At 37.3% G+C, this 23,670-nt stretch overlaps 1 protein-coding gene across 15 annotated transcripts in view; it reads left to right on the top strand.

Annotated features, from left to right (window-relative positions):
- The window catches only part of WDR64 (WD repeat domain 64), a 70,497-nt gene that overhangs the window by 21,753 nt on the left and 25,074 nt on the right, over positions 1-23,670 (top strand). For 11 of the 15 annotated variants that reach the window (XR_006014232.1, XM_042017174.1, XM_042017172.1 and 8 more), the window contains 6 exons: positions 353-460; positions 2,068-2,282; positions 2,806-2,940; positions 5,629-5,708; positions 11,662-11,801; positions 21,880-21,966. Coding sequence is in view for 14 of the 15 variants with exons in the window: in XM_042017174.1 (XP_041873108.1) it covers positions 353-460; positions 2,068-2,282; positions 2,806-2,940; positions 5,629-5,708; positions 11,662-11,801; positions 21,880-21,966 (765 nt within the window). In the remaining variant the exon portion in view is untranslated. The remainder of the gene's footprint in view (positions 1-352; positions 461-2,067; positions 2,283-2,805; positions 2,941-5,628; positions 5,709-11,661; positions 11,802-21,879; positions 21,967-23,670) is intronic. The other 4 variants (XM_042017177.1, XM_042017175.1, XM_042017176.1 and 1 more) reach the window with 2 other exon arrangements.

Below are 23,670 nucleotides of genomic sequence, written 5' to 3'. Positions count from 1 at the left end.
GTATCCAGGTAAAAGCTTAATCTGCTTTACTATGGATATCTGAGCTTGCTCAGGGTGCTTTTCCAGTGTCATTACAGTTCAACTAACAGTATATGTGTATTGTGTCCTCTCATGTGAAACATTTGTGCCTCTGAAGTGGGTCATTAATAATAGAGGTTGAGCCTGGTGCCTCTGTAACTTCATGTATGAGCTATTCCTGGAGTTAGAACTTTGAGTGGGGCTAAACCTAGTAGGTGCTAGTGCAGAGTATACATGGTTTATGTAGAAGTGGTTTAAAATATGTACTTACATGATAGAGAAGTTAATATTACAGAGAAAATCCTTCTTTAGCTGCTCTTTTTATTTTCATCAGGATACTGCTTGGATCACTGGATGTGATTTCCTGCCTAATCTGAAATATGTTGTGGCTGTAACTGAAAGCACAGTCATTCTCTGGGACTATAAATCAAAAGAGAGACAGGTATATGTTAGATCAGACAAATGCCAAAATGAAACCTGAAAGTTGATCAGTCTTTGTTTCTGATACGCATTCACATCCCTTTGGTCTAACAGGTTGAAGGCTTTTAACTTTTTTCTTTGTAGGAACTCAGTGAAACAGTGGAATTTACACTAAAGGAGGAATACTCTTTACACACCAAATGGAATTAATAAAGTATAATAAAAGTTTGGAAGAAAAAGAAAAATTTTACACTATAGTGCAAACAAACCCCCAAAGAATTTATTTTCCATGTGTACCTAATGCACACGTGTGCACCTGTATATCTAATATGTGTGCATGGACATATATATATTTCAGAATCTGTTAAGAATCAAGGAACAGGTTTTCCAAGGAATATAACATAGGTTCTTTTTGAGGTAACTTCCGGTTTTAAAGAAAATATTTTTTCATATCCTGTATTTTGTTCGGGACTTTCTAAGACCAAAAACATTTTGATGTTAATAATGTATGTCTAAACTGTTAGTTTTCTTTAATGCCTTATGCATCTTTTCTGACCCATATTTTAGCTTTTTCCTCCTGTTTCTGGGACTTCTCTTGTAAATTCCAAGTTAGCTGAGATGATGAGGAGAAGCAAAGTAAATATTTTTAGGATAAGATTGTCCTAGGACTTTTTTTTCCCCCTAATACTAAAAGGCTGCTTCCCAAGCTCAGGCAGGTCTATTTAAGTCTTTTTTTCAATCCAGTTGGAGTTCTGGGAGGACGGCTCAAAAATTTATTCTCCACCTATTATTCTCCAAATTCCCTCCAGTCATTACATCAGTGAGAGTTGCAGATATGTTGATGAATAGGTGCAGCTCTCTTTCAGGACCACAGAAATAATAGTTCTATATCTCTGTTATGTCTCTTTAATATTTCTGTGCTTCACAGGCAGCATTGGTGCAGTTAATTGCTATAGCATGTGAACAGTTCTAACCAGTTTAGGCTGGCAAGGATACTTTAATCAAATAACAGGTGGAGTCAGGCAGTAGAACCAATAAACAGTGTAATACAGATGACCCAAAATCCCATCCTGGGCCTTCCAGCAAGGTACCACAATGACTTGTGACTGTATTCATTCCCACTATCTCTGTGCCTCAAAAATTGAAACACCTGCCCATATAAGTACACTTGGCACTCCCAGGCTGTATTATTAATTAGGACTCTGATATAGTTTCTCCCTGTGTGTTACTGCTATATTTTGTGGTTTGAATTATTGTTTAATTTGGTTGTTTCCAATTTTCTTGTAGATAGCATCTTATTTTTGAACAGGAAACCAAACCATATACAGTCTTAGCAAATATACCATATAGCATGGAGAGATCCTTCCTAGAATTTGTAATTAATACTTCTTCACTGAAATGGAAAAAGCTACCTATGAAACAGAGTCTTGCTGAAACTATTAGGGTTTGCTTTTAACTCTGCTTGGTGATGGTCTTCCCTGAGTTTCTGATATCAGGAAGCAGCAATCACGGGAGCAACTAGAAAAAACAAAGTCAAGATTTGAACACTGATGTAACTAGATAAGCATGATAGATTCAGTTTAAGGACCCTTGTGCAATATCTAATAAACTCTCTAACATATTCCACAGAATAATGGTTTTGTCATCAAACCAATGAAAAACTGTCTGCTCTGTGTTTCTACGGTGACAATGTCAGATCACCTGGCTAAGGATACCATCTTAATGGGAGATGACAAGGGTTATGTTTATCTGCTTACTCTGACCAATGATGACTTCATAATGAAACAATCTAAAGCTGAAAAAGAATCACAGTTTAGGTTCATGGACTCTGAATCTTTTAACATGTAAGTTGCATATGATAAAATATTAGCAGTCTTGTATTATGTTTTGTTTTTAATTTGGGTTTTGATTTCCCTAAATGGAGGATTTGCTTCTGTTTATAAATTAACCCCATCAAACCAAAGAAAATAATTTTTGAAACTGCAGTAAGCAGGATTCACTTGTTGTTGTGTGAAGGAAATGCCAGCATTTTTGGTAGAAGATTTTACAAGAGATCTTACAACAGAGAGGATGCAGAATAAAATTCAAGGAGAGAATTCACAATTGCTGTTACCTGGTTTGACAAAGGAACAGCTTTATTGTGCCCAATTAGATGGAAGCATGATTGTGACTAGAAAAGTGCATGGTTCAACCCCGACTTTCTCTCTGCTTGCATTTAAGCTGGAAGAGTGGTTCTGTATCTGCCCTGGATATTAAATGTTAGCATTGGTTGTATATATAACCTCACTGAAAAAATCCCTGTCCACCTACGGACACATCACAGTAGTTGCTACTGTAGCCTCATAACTTCTCCATTGATATCCCTAGGCCTAAACGCAAGCTACATGATGACTGGGTTGTGAAGATTAAGTATATTTCTGCCCTAAAACGTTTTGCATCCTGCTCTACAGACAGTATTCATTCATTTGTTTTGGATGACATAAAGCGACTAGAGGACAACCTGTAAGTATCTGACATCTTCTAGAAAGCAATAGATCTTCTGCTTTATAATTCTGCTGGAGATCAGTGCCTTGTAAGATGTCATCTTGTCATAATGAATCTGCCTTTTCTATTAGCCTTGTTAATAAAAACAAAAATACATTTGTTTAAATGCTTGAATATTTTTGTGTGCTAGCTTTTGATGTAGGAGAGGACTGTCCATATATGTTCAGTACTCACAACCTTTAAAATATGTTATGTTGACAGTTTTGTCTCCTCCAGTTTCTCCTTAGCAAGTAAATCTTAGTTAGAAAATTGATTGTTTTGTTGCATGCATATCATATATCCATTCATTTAAAATCTATACCCAGAGAAAAATAAACTCAACTAAGTTTTATTTACAGTTTTAGTTTCGCAAGTTTGAGTTATACAAGATTAAACCAAGAACACAATTTATTCTGAGGGCTGTGAAGTGGTTCTACTATGCAGCAGGAAAGAGGTTATGGCCTCCTTATTAGTGCCAAGTCCTTATTCATATGGCTGATCAGTGCTATTAGTTGATTAAGCTGATTCCAAGCCTAATTATTCTGTGAATTTAGAAAAGTTTATAGTACAATTAAATAATACAAATTGAATTCGATGTAAGAAGGACCTATAAAGAACATATAAATAGAACTTTTCATTCAAATGTCTCAAAAAATTGTAAATATTATATCAGCTTCTCAATTCCTCTGTGAGGTAAATCCAGAGAAATTTATAGACTTTTAAGGCTAGTAGCTACAACTATTATAATCTGTTTCATTTCTTGTATAACACAGGTCATAAATATTCATGTAGTAATTCTTGAATCAATACAGTAACTTTAAGTTTTATGAGTATTGCATGTCTGTTGAGGATGGGGAAAGTGAACTATGAAACACTTATAGATTGTCCAAGGTCACATGCGTCAGCTGAGAAATCCTGTTTGTTTTTGTTGGGAGCTTTGGAGAAATAGGATTAGTTAGAAGAGAAAGAAAACTAAGTCTGCAGAGCCAAAAATCTAGTCAAAAGAGTAGATGCTACCATCAAATACTTCAATGAAGAACATAAACTGCAAATACCTTGGTAGTTCTTTTTCATTTCACACTGTCAATAGTGTCTCCAAATGCAATAAATACTTATCTCTAAGCAGTTTCACAAAACAGGTAGATGAATTTATGTTTAGACAACTGAAAAATTACACAGCTCTTAAAATGAAATTAATAGTCCTAAAAATATCTATAGGTCAAATCATTTTGAAATGTCCATTTAATAAGTAACTGTTATTTAAAAATATTATTTACTGGTTCTAACAAAAGAAATTTTCCCAATTAACTTCGCGTCAAGGAATTGTTATTGTACTCAAAGAGGGATGCAGTGCATCTTCTCCCTTATGTGACTTGAGTTTCTTTGTCAATAATGGCTGGTGAACACCTATAATATTTTCTTGTAAAGTATTTAAAAAAGGGAGGTATGCATATGGTCACAGGGTGCTTCTGTTACAAGGCCATGGCTTGGACAGGACTTCACAGTGCCAGAATCCCTTATTTCCACTGATCTTGGAAAAGTATCAAGACTGTTCATTAAAGAGCTAATGAACAGTTATATAGAATTATAAAAGGTGAAAAAACGTTACAAAATCTGTTAATCATACATTTAAATCAATTGTTATTTTACACCATCAAGAGAATCAAGACTTCTCTGTTAGAGCTCTGGAAAAAAAATCTTTTCTCCCTCTAAATAATAGGAAGCAAGCAGCCTTTTATTTACACCTGCCTGGAAATAACAAGCTCTTTCATTAATCTGCAAAGTTTCCAGAGTCTTTTGTTAGATTTACTGTCACCCCCATTTATGGTTTTCAATATTAATGGCTACTCTAGTCCAGAGCAGATGAACTAATACTTGTCTGAATTTCAAAGGAAAAAATTAAATGTATACTCATTTAGTTCTGTACAGCTTATTTACACTGGCAGTCGTTGTTTCATGGGAATGACAGGTGTATACCTTGCTATTGCTACATCCAGAAATCAATAAAATATTCACTCATTAGTAGAAATGGATAAAAATGGAGAGATACGCAGAAGTTGCTCAAAGGATGGGTTTAGAAGGGACACTGAGTCAATCTGAATCTGTGTTAGTTGTTTGAATTCCCATGCTTTAGCAGTGAATGTAATAGAATAGCTGTTGAGTTTCACATACTTGTCTCATGTTGTTATACAACACAAAATAGATCATATAAAGAATAGTCATTATACAATACATTGTACAGAAGCAACAGAAAAGTAACTGCATGTAATGTAACATTGAGATCACAGTAGACCTCCATGTCTGAAACAGGCAATTGTAGTTGCTTTGGTACTTTTCCTCAGTGATTAACTGCTTTAAGCACACAGGCTTGTGTGCAGCTTACTTTGGCAACAGCTACCAGTTTGGGAGTCTGTTTGGAGTTTGCCTGTTAAAAGATTCAGGTGTATAAATTGGATATTTATTTCTTTAATGGAAAGTGCACCCTCTTTCTGTTTCATTGGTGCCAGTATCACTCCAAGTCTCTGTTACAAATCAATTCACTTTTAACATGAGATTGTATACGTTATGCAAACAGCTATTCTGTATACTACAGAAAAATAAGGCAGAATGACCGTAGACTGTATTTTTCTAATATTTCTTACATGATTGTTTTATTAACAATTGCAGACCTGTAAAGGAATTTTCTGTCTCTAAAGGAGTAAATGCCTTCACATATTGTGGAAAGGCAAAAGTCATTGTCACTGGAGGTAAGTATCAGGTTTTTTCCAAGACATACTCCTTCATCCATTTCTTCCCAGTTATCCAATAATTTTATGGGCCTGTCTGCTTCAGTGGTCATATTTTGTGCTGCAGAAATGTTGCTGGAGTATGGCAGCAATCTTGTTTGTATATTGTGTCTGTTAAAAATTGCAATGTCGAACATAGGAATTCTTATGTCTATATTTAACAAGAACTAAAAAAAATGGCCAAGACTGCTGTCCAGCCTTGATAATATACAAGGCAGTATAACTCAAAAAAAAAAAAAAAAAAAAAAAGACCTAGACATGGGAAATAATTCATGTTGAATTTTAGCAGTTTCCCCAGAGGAAAATAGTGACAGATACCAAAATAAATATCAGACAGTTCTATTGATTTTCTAGACACAAGATTTAAGGGAAAAGCAATACAGCTGTAGAAGAGTTATTAGTGAACATTCTGAAGTTCAGCCTTGGAGCAGATACTGTTTACACTGATTACCTTGTCATAAAAAAGTAGTCTGGAGAAATGTACTGATGACATAAAGGAGGTCCTATAGAACAAAGTGTGGGTAGAACTGGAGGATTTTGCTGTGGTAATAAAACCAGGGTGAGGTGTCTGAATGGGAAAGAAAGTCAATTACACAGGAACTAGTAAAGGTTTCTTTTACACACTGGAAATCTTCTTCTGGAAATAGAAGAAGAGAAAAATCTGGGTAAACTTTCTAGAAAGTTGTAATAGCTGTGGTAGGCCAGACCAAAGGTGTGCCTAAAGCGCTCACCCCACTTTGTCAGTGACCAGCAGTAAACACTTGTGGCACAGAATAGGAATAGGACGACCATGCAGCAGCACTTGCCCTAGGTACCTGTGCTGGTTCTATATTGCTGATATGAGCCACATTTGAGAAAGATTAGTTGAGTATAGAAAAAGGGTGGGGGAAGTCTTATCATGGAGAGACTGTTCATAAAACAGAATCACAGAATATTCTGAGTTGGAAGGTACCTGTAAGGATCATCAAGTCCAACTCTTATGTGAATGGCCCATAAAGCGATTGAACTCACAACCTTGGTGTTTTTAGCAGCAGGCTCTAACAAACTGAGCTAAGCTCTAACTGCACCACTGTGCAAAGATTAAAAAAGTATAGTTTCTATAACGTAGAAAAGTGACAATTAACAAGGAATGCCACTGATGTCTATTAGAGCAAAAATTAGAGCAGTGATGTTCAGGAAGAGTCTTCTGTCCAGTGGCAGTTGCAGAAAAATATTCTCAGTTTGAAATGGAGCTTGGACTTTTGAAAAGGTTAGGTTGCATACTTGTTTGTGATGGTTGCAGGATAGACTTAGAATGCAGGAGCTCCTATCCCATCTAAACAGATACCTAATCAGAATATTTTAGAAGCAGATGAGTTTTCTCAACATTGAATTCTAATTTGTTTTGACTTTCACTACACAAAAGTATTGAAAGTGTGGGCAGCATGAAAAAAGTTTAATAATACTGTGTTTAAGGACTCTGTAATGATGATTTTGATAATTTTTGAAAAAGTGTAAGAAATTATACTTCTAACAGTCTTCCTGTCAATTCATAATATTTACATACCCTTGAGCTGGAATCCCGTCTTGCTTGTTCACCCAACAGCCATTGTCTAATTATTGAAAGACATCCTCCTGCCTCTCACCCTCATTCTCAAAGCTTAGCCCTGCTGTTCCCCTTGAAAAAGAAAGGAAATTATTCCTGAGCTGTATTACTAAGAGTCTCAGAACACAGTGGGAATGCATGTCCAAAGACAAAGACAGGGTGGGATCATCTCTTTAAGTTTCACTGTGGAGTTAGATCAGTCAGGGCCTACTATGAAGCCGAACCAAGAACTGGAATAATGCTACAGGTCTTGAGAGTCCTGTCTGCTAAAGCCTTCAAAAGCTGAGCTTCAGAATTCTGTGCTCTCTTAATAGAATGCACTGCTCACAATGGCACAGCATGCTGCCAGGCTGGAGCGCACTAAGTTTGCCTCTATATCTTAAAAGTCATCTCACTCTTAACTAACTGAAAAACACACGTTGATGATCCAGTTAATGACAGATGTAAGCTATTTAAAATGAACACAAGCTAGTTAATTAGGGAGCCTGCAATTTTATCTGTAATATACCCTAAAAATCAGAGACCATAACAGGTAAATAATTCAGGAATCATAATATATAGATTTCTTGGTGACATGTTCAAACATTTGTAAAAGCTATGTTTATTTGTCGCATTCAGCAATTAAAATAAAAGGAAAATCCAGCCTTTGATTGCAGGCTAGCTTCTAAAGTATTCAGCAAGGATATATCTGCTAAACGTTTTACTAGGCCTCAACTTAATGTTATTTAGCCAGGTGTTTATAGCACAAATGGAATGTTACATACTGTGATGAATTATTACTGTGACTATTAAAGAAGTCATGTTTTAACACTCTTACTCTTCTTACTGAAAGACACATGCTCATGAGTTTTTCAGTACTGTGACGCAACCTAATTTTATCTTCTAGATATTTGATGTTTATAAAAATGAGTAAGATAAAAACAAACCTGGTACTGAGTTTGCTTTTCATGCTTAAGGCTAGATTTCAACCAGTAAAATTATAAAAGCCTGATGGCAGCCTAAAATATGGAGCCCAGAGTAGTTTAAAATAACTTCTTTGTGTACCATTTTGCATTAATATTACATTGAATGGTGAAGTTACATGGTTTTCTTCTTATTCTGTATTCATTTCAATTCCAGCTATGTCTTAATCATCACTTCAAGGGCATGACTGCAGTTAAAATCAAATTAGGTATGCATATAAAAGCAGGAGATGATCAGGTTTAAATGATACTTCAACTTCTAGCCCTATTAGTTCTTCAAATCTGGCTGTTGTTTTCCTGTGAGCAATGAAGCAGAAGAAAAACTATTCATGTTTTCTAAATCTAACAATAACAGATTAAGACTGATAAAAGGAACTACTCTCTGCTTGTTCAGTTTCCTTTGTGAATTCCTGGAACAAGTGAAGCACATTTTCAGGAATTCCCAGGAATCTTAGTGATAGAAATCACATACCAGAACTCCTCTAATATTAGCTCTCAGAAGCTAATGATGCAGTCTAAATTTAAGAAAAACATAAAAGACAGACAAGGAAGCACAAAGAAAAAATATTGAGACATTTGTCAGTATGATAAGCTAGTTTGCCAGATGTCTGACTGTTGTGAAGAGATTTTGCAGACATTATAAGGCAAGATTATTTTAAAGACAGATTTGAAGGAAAGACAAGTTCTTTTAAATTATAAGGAGTTTTCTGTGTGAGAGTAGCAGCATAGAAAGAAACCAGGAGGTATATTTTTCATTTGTAGTCTGTAGAGGATGCCAGGCTAAGCCTAGTATTTCTCCATTCAAAAATGTTATTGTTCTCAAGTGGGTTTCAACATCACTGACGTGCAGACAGCTCAGTGTCATCAAGAGAGACAGTTTGACAAAGCATCACATGTTCAAAGAAGGTATATGAGTCCATAACAGCTAACTAGAACAGAGCTGTGGCTGTAGAATCTGACTTCTAAAAAAACCCTAAACATCTGTTTTTATAATTATTTATCATGGAAAGGACCCCCACACAACTGAATCTGTTTGGATTCAAATCACTGATTTCACAAAATCTTAAAAATTTGCTGTTGGATAGATCATCTTCTTCAGGCTTTTCTTGAATGTGCTTAATACGCACACTTTCTGTGTCAGGATTCTTAATCCTGGAGGCATATTTGGAGCATGGAGAGAACAAATGTTCCAGGAAATGTTCCAGTGTAGCAGTGAACGTTAGGGCCAATCTGGCATTAGTCCAGAAATAGAGAAGAGAATGCATCTACTACTATAAAAAAAAATCTAATATAAATAATATCTACTATAATAAATAAAATCTACCATTATCTCCACGTCAGTAAAAGGAACTAAAATTAATCTACAATTCACATGAAAAGCAAACAGTATTTTTAATGTAGGGAAAGGTTTTCTTCCCAAATGTCACTTGATCTTCCAGTTAATATCTGAAGTAAATGGCAAGTATTAATGATTCTACTCTTAAAAGACATTCTCTGTGCCAGAATTAAAGGGGGCTATCCTCCCCTTCGATCATCTGCCATTACTTCAGGAATATAAAGAACAGAGCAGTTAGGAAGACCAAGAAAGGTTCTGTTCCTCAAAAGTGCAGCAAGCAGGTAGTCAAGTTGATCAGGTATTGTCAACAGCTTCTACCCAGTTTTCCATCATCTTAAGACATGACAGTTTCCATCTGGGGCTGGTAAGAGGTATGTTGTTGAAGCAATGTCTGTTCCCTCTGATGTTATAACCAGTCTCACTGGAGGCTTTTGTCTACTTTATTTCATGTCCTTCTCATGGGAGGCCTGCAAGCTGAGTTTTACTCCCATGGACTTGTTTCTCAGTATATACTGACCTGGTTACAAGGGTTCTGCTAACTTGCAGGTCCTGTCTGGGACACAGCCTAACACAAAATCTGAGGAAATGAGCAGGGACCCACCATGTTCCGGAGTTTCCCCATCCAAAAGGGCTTCATAAACCATTTGTGCAGTTATAACCCATTTAAGCTACTTCCTGCCATGCTTACAGCATATAAAGATTATCTAGAGTAGTTTTGCCTGAAAAAGAATCTCTTCCCCCTGAAGTTTCAAGCCAGTCATCTACTTACTCATGGCCCTCCTTTCCTGTGCAGAAGTTCTCCCTCCATTGTGCTGGTACAGCTGTTTGCATAGTTGAATTCTCAGTCACACTTGTGAAATGAGCTGGTATAAATCAAAATGGCTTTCTGTTGTAGTTATTTTAAGAGTAGATCATTCCTCCAGTGAGCCTCTCTCATTTAGAGAGAAGCCACATAAACAGTGGAATCAATTTAACTCAGAGAACAATATTGTTTAATGGAGGAAAAGGGAGATGGTGCTCCTAAACAAATCACATCTTGCTGCATTAAGAAGGAAAGGAATAGATTTCTGGAGAGATATGGAGAGACTGACTAATGGCAGTAGGTTGAACAAGCTTAAGGAAGATTATTAGCATAATTGAGCTGAGCGCTTAACATAATTGAGCTGGTTCTCTTGGGGCATGTACTTCTTAGTCTGTGGGATTTTTTGCTTTTTGCTCTTCAATTTAAGCTGAGAGAAAACTAAAACTTGAACAGAAGTCTAGACAAAATGTGGCTATTTCATTTATTGTGTGTCAAAATAGAGTGTTCCACCAGATGCATACAATTCGTACAATTGCAATATTTGCCAGGAATTGAAAGTTAAAATAATTTTTTAACATCTTTGTGTTTTGAAATATTTATGGAAGCTGTTAGCAAAATAGTACCGAAGATTCAGCTATAACGCAATCAAAGATTATTCCTTAAATTGTAGGCAAATTTGAAGTTTGAACATACAGATAAGAATGAAACACCTAATTCTTTACTACAAACTCAATCATCAGCAGTTACTATTTCCTATCTGCCGTCAGCTTTCATGCCCACTCCTTTCTGCATGTTCTTCCATAGAGGAGGTTATCCCTTTGTGTCCTGGCTAAATGGACACAAAAATTTTTTTACATTTTTCTAAATTACGTCTTTGAAGGAAACAAAAAAATATGAAGCCCAGTTGTATTTTTATTAAAGTGCTCTGCTCCTCTGGGACTAGTCCATGTAGTCCCATTCAGTGTCACCACCATTCCTCTAGTAAAATAAAAAGGCTTTGAAAAGCTAATCAGTTATGCATTTTTAATATGTGTTTGGGGATTAGCAATGAAACATAAGCTGGAATCCATCCCTTAGAATGAAAAATTCACATCCTTATATGGGAGTAGTCTACCTGAATGAAAGGACAGACTTATGAACACTAAGCTCTCAATTACAAAGCTTATTTGCAATACAAGTGACTATTCAATCTTTCTAACTATATATATTTCATTTTTTTTTTCTTTCAGGTAATGACAGAGTCCTTCGTTTGTGGAATCCTGCTGTTAATTTCAGTCCTACAGGGAAGCTATTAGGACACAGACACAGTGTTGTGGAAATTGTGACCAATGAAAAAGATCAACATGTCATCAGCCTTTCCTGTGCAAAGGTAAAAACACTTTTCTGAACTTCAAGGAAACAGGGCTGCAAGAAGGATCCAGAGAAGTACAGGCCTGTCAGCCTGACCTCAGCGCCCCGCAAAGTTATAGAACAGATCATCTGGAGTGCAATCACACAGCACATACAGGACAGCCAAGGGATCAGGCCCAGCCAGCACAGGTTTAGGAAAGGCAGGTCCTGCCTGACTAACCTGGTGTCCTTTTATGACCAGGTGACCTGCCTGGTGGGTGAGGGGAAGCTGTGGATGTTGTCTACCTGGACTTCAACGAAGCCTTCGAGGCCATCCCCCATAGAACACACCTGGAAAATCTGTCAGCCCACATACAGCTTGCACAGGTGCACCTTCACTGGGTTAAGAACTGGTTGGATGACCAGGCCCAGGGAGTTGTAGTGAATGGTGCCACATCCAGCTGGCAGCCAATCTCTAGAGGTGACCCCCAGACCTGCTCAATATCCCTACTGATGCTCCAGATGAGGGGACTAAGTGCACCCTCAGTAAATTCACAGAAGACACCAAGCTGGGGGAGTGTCGATCTGCTGGAGGGTAGGAGGGCTCTGCAGAGGCATCTGGAGAGGCTGTATCGATGGGCTGAGGCCAACAGTGTGAGGTTCAATAAGACCAAGTGTCAGGTCCTGCACTTTGGCCACAACAACCCCAGGCAGCATTACAGGCTTGGAGGAGAGTGGCTGAAAGCTGCCCAGCAGGAAAGGACCTGGGGTTACTGGTCAACAGCAGCTGAACTTGAGCTGGGAATGTGCCCATATGGCCAAGAAGGCCAGTGGCATCCTGGCCTGTATCAGCAATAGTGTGGCCAGCAGGACCAGGGCAGTGACTGTCCCCCTGTACCCAGCACTGGTGAGGCCACTCCTCAAATCAATCCTGTGTTCATTGTTGGGCCTCTCACTTTAGGAAGGACATTGAGGTGTTGGAGCATGTCCAGGGAAGGACATGAGGCTGATGAAGGGCCTGGAGCACAAGTCCTACAAGCAGCGGCCTTGGGAGCTGGGGTTGTTCAGCCTAGAAAAAGGAGACGGGGAGGAGCCATTATCACTCACTACAACAGCCTGAAAGGGAGTTGCAGCCAGGTGGGGATCATCCTCTTCTCCCAGGCAACTAGAAATAGGACAAGAGGAAATGGCCTTAGACTGTGCCAGAGGAGGTTTAGGTTTAATATCAGGAAGAATTTCTCCACAGAAAGGGTTGTTAAACATTGGAATGGGCTGCCCGGGGAGGTGGTGGAGTCACCATCGCTGGAAGTGTTAAGAAACAACTGGATGTGGCACTTAGTGCCGTGATCTGGTTGACAAGGTGGTGCTTGGTCAGAGGTTGGACTCGGTGATCTTGGAGGTCTTTCCAACCTAAATGATTCTGTGATTCTGTGAAATCAATGTTAGAAATTCAAGTAGGAATCTATTTTTGAGTAAGCACTTCTGATAGTAATTGGTTATCAGTTTGTTTAATTAAAAGGCAGGGGTTTAGTTTAACATTTCCAAATTATTTTATGTTGAGAAGCAAGAATGGAACTATTTGACATACTATCTTCCCAAGTGTGATAAAAGAATATGTACAATAGTAGATATTAACATTCTGATAATTTCTGTATTATTTTAGCAACTGTCAGAATTAAAACAGAACCTGTACTCAAATGCTTCATTCAGTAGTGATCACCTGCAAAAATTTCCTGCAGCTCTTTTACCTTTCTCTCTGCCTGCCTGCCTAAATCCATAGGTGGAGTTCTTCTGGTGTCTCTATGTATCTTGTTCAGCTATTGATCTCTTTCTAAGCTGCGTCTTTTACAAAGCTTACTGATCCAAAGCATTGCCCATGAACAGGAATACTAATAAAATCAGTAAAAACACTTCTTCTACCAAATATTGTAAGATTCTGCTGGAAATAGATGGGTTTACAAGAAGTTATTGGTGGAATCATGGTGTTGGTGATTTATATCATTATATCATTTGTCACTTTTCAGGAGAGAATAAAAACTTCTGTAAATATGTGTAAAAATAAAAGAGAAGCCCCTGAGGGAGTAGTTGTGAATGGCTATGGAACTCTTTCAAGAGTGGTCCAGTGCAATATTTTCAATATTTAGCACTACTCAATATCTTCTAGCATCTACAATGATGGAGTAGAGAGGATAGATACTAAATCAACCAGTTACCCCAAACTGGTTAAAGCTGCAGGCTTTGAGCAGAAGTATTAGAGTTCAGAATGGCCATTGAAATTGAAGGTATGATCTATGAAAAATAGCTCCTATAAATCAATAAAGTAATTAGTCAACCGAGATATCCATTTATCTCAAAGTTTTCCAGATTTTTATTGGGTTATGTAGGAAATATTCCTGCCCATGCCACTCCTCTGCTCTAATTGCTTACTACTGCTCATTGTGGTGACAGTAAATACCACATTTTCACTTCTTTAATCTTATTCTTAAAAAATCCCGCACATTTCTAAAAGTAATACTAGCTGAAAATAAATTATCAAAATTTCCCATCTTCACATAATCCTGGAGCCATAACCCTTCCCCCTTCCTCACTCCTATAAACCTATACCTGTCTGTTCTGTAGTAACTGTAACTTTGCTACAGGCATGCATTACTGTGGATTAAGGAGGGTTTTGACAGATAGCCTGCAAGCTATACATGTAGGAAAAATGCAGTAAGATGTAAGACATGACTTAAGGGGAATGAATGAACATTAAGATATTTATGGAAAAGCAACTGAGAATGAAGCCCCTGGGGCAGTAAATGTAGATCTCTTGAGGGCCCTTCTGGGCTTTTCTGTGATTAAATATGATGATTCATAAGAAAGCAAAATCTATTTTAAAAGTCTCCAACTATGTGGACATGTGATCTTAACTAAATATAGCTGAGTTGTGCCAATGACGTCAGTAAGACCACTTGTATCTGCAAATGAATATATGAAAGTATGTTTTAATTAAAAGCTATGCGTGTTTTAAATAGTGCAATGAGTTACAAGGCTGAAATTACACTTCTCAAAAAAAAAAAAAGAAAAACCTCAAAAAAATAGACGTAAATTCCTAGACTTTCAAATGTCAGATAAATCTTGTGGTCATAGTGAAAACTATATCAAAAAAGAAGGAATCCCTCACAGAGAAGTCTAAACACAGACTTTCAAATAAAGTGCTGATCACTCTGTACCTCAAATATGCAATCTATAGATGATACATAGTATACCAAATAGCACAAGGAGGTCAGCTGTAACAGGATTGCTTCCAACCTACTTAAAGCACATTTGTGTTTGATAGTCAAGAAACAGGAATTAAACAGAGGTGTGCAACTTCTCAGGGAACTTTTAACTTTACTTTAAACATTTAATTTGTTTCCACCTAAAAAACAAAGACCAACTTGCTTTTCCATCTGCCTAGCATAAAAAAATCAAAATAGTTTTCTCTGTTTTGTTTCAATCTTTCAGTGACTGTGATATAGGAGGCCACTGAAGCAAAATATGGACAGCCTATATATCTATACTGAAAATAAGTTAGAGACATATCAATGATCTCATAGAAGCATTGTATCCTAGCAAAGCAAAATCTCTTTATATAGATTTTACAATAAATACTTGACAGAATAGGAGAACTAGGGAAAAGCTTAGGAAAATTTAATTAATACTTTTTCAGAACCTTCCCAAAGTTAAATTTAACCTAAACATCTTTACAATGACAAGGAACTTCTCAATATAGTTCAAGAAAAATAGCCATAAAGTTTAAAATCAGTCTGAATCCTCAAATGTACCAATTATGTGCTCACAAGAATGTCTCTGCAGCCTGTATGTAACTGATTTATTCTACAGAGTTCAAAAATAAGGGATCACATTGGCTTTTGGTTTCAGACTTGTGCTGCAGCAAAGCGTTGCAGTCTGAAGAAGTATTGGTAGAATTAAGGGCTCAAAACCTGCAGTGAATGGTTTTAAAGATGCCACAAATGTTACACATCTATTACCAGAGTACTGGGGGATGTATTTGATGGTGTTAGCCTTAGTTCCATACTACAGAACAGAAATGTACATTGTAGTTTATACAAAAATGTAAAAATGAACAAATCCGAAACCATGGTTTCACAGCACTAGTGAAAGAAGTTAGAAATCACAGGGGATTTATATTATAGTGGAAGAGCTAGCTTAGAAGATTATTAATTCTAACAGTCTGGACGTCGCAGAGCATGGAAAACAGAGTAGATCCCAGGAGAAGGGAAGGGAGGCAGGCATCAGTGTGTTAACTTTGTGAGGTAGATTCCAGACATACGGATTACTCAGCAGGCCTTGGCTCTGTGGAAGCCCAGCTCAGCAATAACAACAAAATCTCTGTATTACCAACCTCTGTTCAGCACAAATCCAAAACACAGCCCCATACCAGCCACTGGGAAGAAAATTAACTCTACCCCAGTCAAAACTAGTACATTTCACTAGATCAGTTCTGTTTTTGTCAGCAGAAGAAACACCTGAACAGTGTTTATTTACTTGGTGGCATTTTTGGCGAATACAGATTTCTGGAAAGCATTGAAGAGAGCTCTGTGGTATTTAATCTAACTGAAAACAAGTTGTCCTGAGCCAGTAATAACAAAAAAAATTACAACTACAATTAAGAAACTGTTTTGGAATTTGAATTCAAACACTGGTTCTGTTTAAGAAAATGAAGATTTCTTTAGCTATTACAGCACATAAGCATTTTGTTTTCTCCAATATTATAAAGATTTCTTGATAGAACTAATTATTAGTAAATAGTTGTCAGGCAGCTATTAAAATTTTTCTAATTCTCCTATCACAAAAATTAAACTTAGTTTAATTGGGTTTATAACATAAGAATATCTACAGATTAGGCAGAGACATTAATTTGTATATAATTTCTGTATGACCTTTAGTCCTATGAATTAGTATTTCCATAGTAGTGACATCGAGGTAGAGGGGAGGGCCAAGGCAGGAATTGTCATAATTCTGTGTTGCTGAACTTGCTCCAGAGTATAATATTCATGGAAATAAGTTTATTCCTGATCTTCCAGATAGTGAAGACCTTAGAGATAACAGTTTGCATAGGTGCAGTTACAGCTGTAGTCCACAGCTGTGTCTTTTTCTTCAGCAATTCAGTTAAGTGAATTTACAAGAAGATCTGAAATGGTGATGTGACCCATGTGTTTCTAATCATAGGAACATGCTCTGAATCTTGTGCTGAGATTTCCCACAAGCACAACCATATGTTAAACTATATACCACAGACCAACAGGAACTGCATACATCACAACTACAATTACAGTGTGTCTGTCTTGACTTCCATTGTTTGAAAATATTTCCAAAAAGGAATTACTGTTAAATTTGTCTGAAGGTATTAACTCATCCCTTGTGTCATTGTACCAAAATACAGGCTCAGGTTTTCATAGAATACATGGTTGCTAAAGTGTCAGGACGTTATATCATAGATTAGGTTATTGGCATAAAAGTAAAAGCATAAGTATATAACTGTAAATGCGAATCTGTATAACTCTTTGATTGGAATTATTCTGCAGAAGGCACTAAAGCAGTTTTCAGGAAACATTTTTTGCAAGATGACTGCCAAAGCCTATCTCTAGATTTATGATTGTAATATCATTGATACCTATCATTTGGGAACAGAAAATAAATAAAAAGAGGAATAAGTGATGTATTTCCTACAGTTAGAATTATTTTACACCTTTTCTCTACAAAGTAAAATAATATGGCTTATTCAAGCACTGAAGCAACATCTTTTTTATTGACAAGAAAGGCTGGTAGAATACATTAAGTCCTTTTAAAAAAGCCAGCTTTGGACTTGGAATTACAGCTAAGCAGCATCCTCAGATGCTTCAGGATACACTAGATAGACAATGAATTATGACGAGTTTCAAGCCAAGCAAGTCAAGGTTGTCCTGTATGAAGGTATTTGATCTGCCTGGTTATTAAATTACCACTAGTGCATATTTCTACAAATATCAGTACTCTAAGTTAATAGAAATTGCTATAGTTGTTTGTTTGCTTTTTTCCTGATGGGCCCAATAAACAGAAGAATGACTTTTACAGAATGTATGGTAATATGAGAACAGTCTGTGGGGTAAAGAAACAATGGAAAACTGTCTTGATGCTTCAGCACAGATAGAAGAATACTGCATAGGAAATCTCTGCTGTGTTTTTTTTTTCCTCTCGTTCATGTCACTCAGTCCTTCATTGCCCCTGTCTCTCTACAGTTTGCCCATTCTTCTTTTCGTCCTGCATCATGAAACACTTATTACTTAATTTTGTCATATTACAGAACTGATTGAATGCATTCAGGAAGCATCAAGGGGAAAAGAAAACCACTCATAGGCACAGGGGCTATTGAGCTTGTGGCAGGAAGCAGGCCTGAAAGATGATGTTACACTCTGTGGAAACAAGGAGGTTAAGGCTAATGGCAGAGACCAGACCAGCTCTTGTGCTGAAAGGCTGTGGAGCAATGACAGCCACTCTCTCTCACTTAGTGCAGAGTGGGGATTCAGAACTTGAACAGTGGAGGCTACAACTTCATATCTTGCCTATTTGAGTTGTCAGTGGAAGTCAGAAAGCCAAAATGTACTTCACCAGTCGTTTCATTGATTTTACTAGAACATCTCCAGTGGTGGGTTTGGTTGAATTAGACCACCTAAGTGAGTCAGGAGAAGAAGATTTGAGCCTACAGGCTTCAATTCATAAAACCAGTTTTGTTTGATGATCAGTAGGGCTAATATAAGAAGCATATTCCCAGTCTTTAAACCACTGTACAGTATCATTTGTGAACACAAAACCCTTGTGTTAAACAAGTGAAATCATTGTTCTTCGTTTTTTTTCATTTTAAAAGTAATTTCATTTTTTGCTAGCTAAAGAGCAATGCTCACATTTACACATGGCAGGAGAGTAGTGCAATAAAATTTCTCATATCTCCATTCTGGGGCATGGGAGAGTTTCATTCCATTCACAATTTCTTTTAAATCTAATGCAGCCAACATGATGCAACCACATAAACATTTCCTTCCTAAAATTTGCCCATCCTAAGGTAATTCTGTTGTACGTATGTTAGCTTTATTCTTACACAAACTAAGGGTAGATTTTTAGCATTTCAGAGAAGATAAAGGGAGGTAAGATATGTTATTAGTTCTGTCATTTTCTGACTTTTGTAAATTTACTCAACCCCTAATGTTATCAGTCTCCTGTCTTCTGTCTCCTGATCTGTTTAACATAGACTGGGCAATATCCCTGTGGGAAGTCATAAGTGTCATTTTCTGTCTGTAACTGAGCAGGTGATTGTATCAGTGCCTGTTAGTGTGGATGTTTGTCTAACCTGTTTTGAAAGCACGTGACATTATTATAAGGATATATTTGGAGTACAGTCATTTGTCTTCCTGAAAACTGAGAGCAACTCAGCTGGAAACACACTGCTTAACTTATGTCAAACCATGCTAATCATGGCTGTTACTGGAATGTACCATAGAGCAACAATATTAAATTTAATCTAGATAATTTGAAAAAGAGGCATTTGGGAAATCTGCTCCAGTCATCCTTCACAAAAATTATGTGGCCACATCTATATCAGATACACTTTTGTATACAGCTTTGAAACCCAAAGTTCTCTTACTGCTGTGCTTTTATTCTCTTTGGTTTATTTGTTTCTCCCAGATATTAAGAATTTTATTCTCCTCTTATATTGCATAATCCTTCAATAACATTGAATATTCTTCAGACTTTTCATGTAAGATACCCAATTTTCTGTTATTTCCTGTCCTGTTTTCTAATATTCAAATTACTCTGTGCCTTAGGTAGTCTGCAAAAATAAAAGTCACTACAAAGTTAGTCTACAGAAGTCTCAAGGGATATCTCATCCATGTATGCAAATATTGGAAAGGAGGGTGTAAAGAAGATGGTACCAGGATCTTTTCGGTGGTTCCTAGTGACCAGAACAAAGGCAATGAAAACTGAAACACAGGAGCTTCTGTCTGAGCATGAGGAAACACTTCTTTACTGTGTGGGAGACCAAATACTGATGCAGGGTGCCCAGAGAAGTTGTGGAATTTTCATCCTTGGAGATATTTCAAGTCCATCTGGACATGGCCCTGCTCTGTGTGGCTTCACTTGAACCATGGTGTTAGACAAGGTGATCTCCAAAGGTCCCTTCCAACACAGCTGTTGTTCTTCATGAAAAAGTAAAATTCCTTAGAAAACTTTGTCTAAGGTGAGAAAATCATTCTAAGATTGGTTGAAGATTGACAGGAGGAACCTTACCTGGTTTTTAACTTCTGATTCAGGTATCCATGGGCAGCCGCCTCTGTCCTACACCCCTAGCTTCCTGTTTCTGTCCCCCACACCATCTAAATGTCCACTGAAGCGGTTCTCCAGAAGTGTTGAGTGTTATTTTGTCTTTGCAGCAAGGACCAGGTCTGTCTGTTGGCTGCACATCCTGCACACAGTATAGAGACAAGACATGCAAAGCATTTACACACTCTAAATAGCAGCACCCAGTATATATCCTTCAGGCTCGTTACTATGTAATTAGATTCACTGTTGCATATGACAGTTTCATTTCTTTCCAGAATCCCTTCATGTTTGGGAAAAGTAAGTAATTTTATAGACTGCCAGATTAATCATACTATCTGAGGAAGTGATTTGGAATGCTCATACTTTTGAACTTTGTCAGGTGGCTGTCTCAATAAGGCAGTAGTTATAGTACTGTCTGCTGCACCACATTGCATTAATATGATTAGAGCTAAATCCTCCTTCCCTTAACTTCGCAAGCAATCCCATTTACATCAATTTGTTCCTAAGTGTTCCCACTGTGACAGGGAGTTGTAGCGCTTTGCAGGACCACCTTCAGGGATCACAAGACACATATAGGCACTCTCTGCAGATAACTTACTCTATTAAATAACACAGCAAGCAGAACTGCAGTTTGACATTCATGCCTAGTGATTTTTGTCTTTGAGGCCTCAGATGTTCTGTATGAATTTGTGAATTTTTTCACTTAGACCATGGAGCCTTAAATGACCCTCTCAAACAGGTGAACAGAGTAGCAAACAGGAGCATATAAACTAAACACTTCAACAAAAAAATCTACTTTAATTGTTCCTTACTCTTCCTTGTCTATGCCTACAGTGAATACTGTGGCTAGCGCAACTTCTTTCTGCCCGAAGAGTGATTGGATTTTGGATTTTCCTGCATAAGTGTTTTTTCATAAGTCCTTTTAAAGACTTGCAGCATCACCATTCTGTAAAATTGAGGAAGGTTGACTTTTTCAAAAAACAAATATTCTTTAACTTTCAAAAAGTGTCAGCAGAATGTGAGAGTTTGGAAGAACTAAAAGAGAGTTACTGTTTCCTCTGAGAGTTATTGAGATATTTCCTGTAGAACAGTGTTTTAAAGTCACTTATTCTTAACTATCAGTAATTTGAAGGGATTATGTTTTGGTGGGGGAAGGGGCAAAACCTAAACTTCTTTAGTCTTTATCTATCTCAGTTAATTACAGATAGAAAGGAGAACAGGATTTGCTTCTTCCAAAGTCAAAGCATGTTTCCACAGTAGCATCCTCATAAAAACCTGGCAAGAGATAAATGTTCCCAAGACCAAACTTTATTGTTTTTACTGAGAGCATGTAAAAAATTTATTTACCAATTTTTTCTGGCCCTATTTCCCATCTTTTCTCTATTTCCCTCTGCTCTTCACATTTTAGTTTTTAAGATGAACCTTTTGCCTTCTGTTTGTCTTCAAATGTATTAAGGAAAAAAGAAGAGAGGTGTGTTGCTGGTTTTACGTGATCATAAAACATAGGCTTTAGAGCCAACGGAAGAGATTGTTCAGACTTTTTTCTGTGTTCTGAGTTTTAGGGCTTGAAGGTGGTGTTCAAGAGGAAAGTGTTTATGAATGCAAATATAGACATTTGAATTTTTCAAGGGATGTTAGAGGGCTCAGAAGGGGTCTCAGTGGCAAGAACTCCCACTGAATTCTGGGGGGATTTGGTTCCCAATTTTTATCAGTGTCTGTAGAAATTCCATCTGTAACTATGTGATTTTGCCATTGGGTTGAAAAATGAATGACACAAGAAGAGCACCCCAGCACAGAAGGAACTGATCCAGATTGCAATCCTGGAGAGGATAACAGAGTCGTTTACTGGGGCTGTTGCCGCCAAGGTAGGAAAGAGATGGAATGTGCATTTCTTGCATGCCCCTGTGCCCTGATACCAACTGTGTGAAGAATGCTGGTCACAATGTGGGAACACAGGCAAGAATCCCTGCGCTGCTAACTCTTTAAAAAGTCTGTCTGTGGGTCAAGGCAAATTCTGCTAACAACTAAACCAAACCAAGTTTCTCATTAATGTAGGTTACCATAGTAAATATAATGTTGTTGGAAGTACAGCTCAGCTTTCCCTATAAGGTTGAAACAGTGGGTTGTTTCCAATAGAGCATGAAGCACCTTCTTTCCACATTCCTTCTCCTCCCTAATATGTTTTGTTTGCTTGTATATGGTCTGTATTTTGTGATTTCAGAAGACACAGTCTAAAAGCACTTTGCTGTAAAGAATATGTTCTCAAAGGTTTTCAGGGATTCCTGGTATTTCTCAGGCTGCTGTGGGAAATTCTTCAATAAATAAGTAGGATAGTAAAGTTAGTATTAACAAAATACTCCTAAGGCCACTCCCCGTAGTCACTTCCTAATTTCTAAATCAGCATGCCTTTTGTTGCCTCTCTTCATGTATGGATTCATGCACAGTCTGTGTGCTGATGCAGATGAGCAGCACTGACATTTTATCTTGCGGCCACACTGGTGGTGCCATGTGTGGGAATTACTCATGTGGAGCAGGAGTTTATGTAATCTCCCCATCCCTCCCCACGGGCTGGGAAGAGAAGGCAGCCACAAGGCAGGGGAGAGATTTATGAATGCTGTGATGTATCTAGGTTTTTGCTGTCACTTTAGGTGACTGCATTTTCTTAATGTGGTACTGGCCATAACGACTGAACAAGCAGCAAGAAATAGTGCAGGAAGCTCTTACTTATATTCACCTGTGCTATAAAAACATCTTCTCTTTTTATTGCTTTGATATTACGTCAGACCCATGCCTCACTTGTTGACCAATTTAACTTGAATGGTCCATTAAACTATTAGAATTGTCTTTCTTCATTTTTGTTTTGTGTAATTTCACTAATACTTTAACAGATCTGGATGGAAAGGTTATTATATCTCTGTTCAGTGACTTATTATTTTCACCTGACTGTAGTATCTCCATAGATACCTACTTTTAATTGATTTTCAGCTCTTAGACCTGTTTTTACATGCTCTAATTGTGACTGTACCAGCACTGAGCTTGGAGATCCACCTGCGATATTGCCCTTTCTCAATTCTCACCATCGATTCTTCTTTCTGTTTTTGCTGGTCTACTGTTCAGCTGGATGAAGAGCTTCATAATTTTTTTTCCTGTTCAAATGGATTTCCTTTCTCAAGGCTTCTCAATGACTGTTTTGCTTTTTCTAGGCTTTAGAAATTGCATGTTTGAGTGAACTCTGAAATGTAATCAGAAGTCAATCAGAGGAATGTGATGGACATGATTCTTTTGACTCAGTACTGTCTCAGAGAAAAATTATTCTCAGTAAAAAGTTCTTTAGAGTCCTTTCTTTTTGAGTTTTCCTGAAAACAAACAAAATATTAAGGAGAAATTTTCTTCTACTTAAAATTCTGAAACACTCATGTATGAATTTCTCTCTGGTGGGTGCCAAAGGTGATTTGTTTAAACACTGATTGATGTATCTGTTCCTTTTCTTCCCTTCCTTTTCAGAATTCTGATGGATCCACTGTAACATCCTTTAAAATCAGGTTGTGACTTTTGTAAAGTCCCACAAC

Source organism: Corvus kubaryi, unplaced genomic scaffold, assembly GCF_017639235.1.
Source record: "Corvus kubaryi isolate FWS band 111438036 unplaced genomic scaffold, C.kubaryi_AGA036_p1.0 split3-73, whole genome shotgun sequence".
In the NCBI taxonomy this organism is placed as follows: Eukaryota; Metazoa; Chordata; class Aves; order Passeriformes; family Corvidae; genus Corvus; species Corvus kubaryi.
The sequence above is the reverse complement of the archived record's forward strand: the minus strand, read 5'-3'. Positions and strand labels throughout refer to the sequence as shown.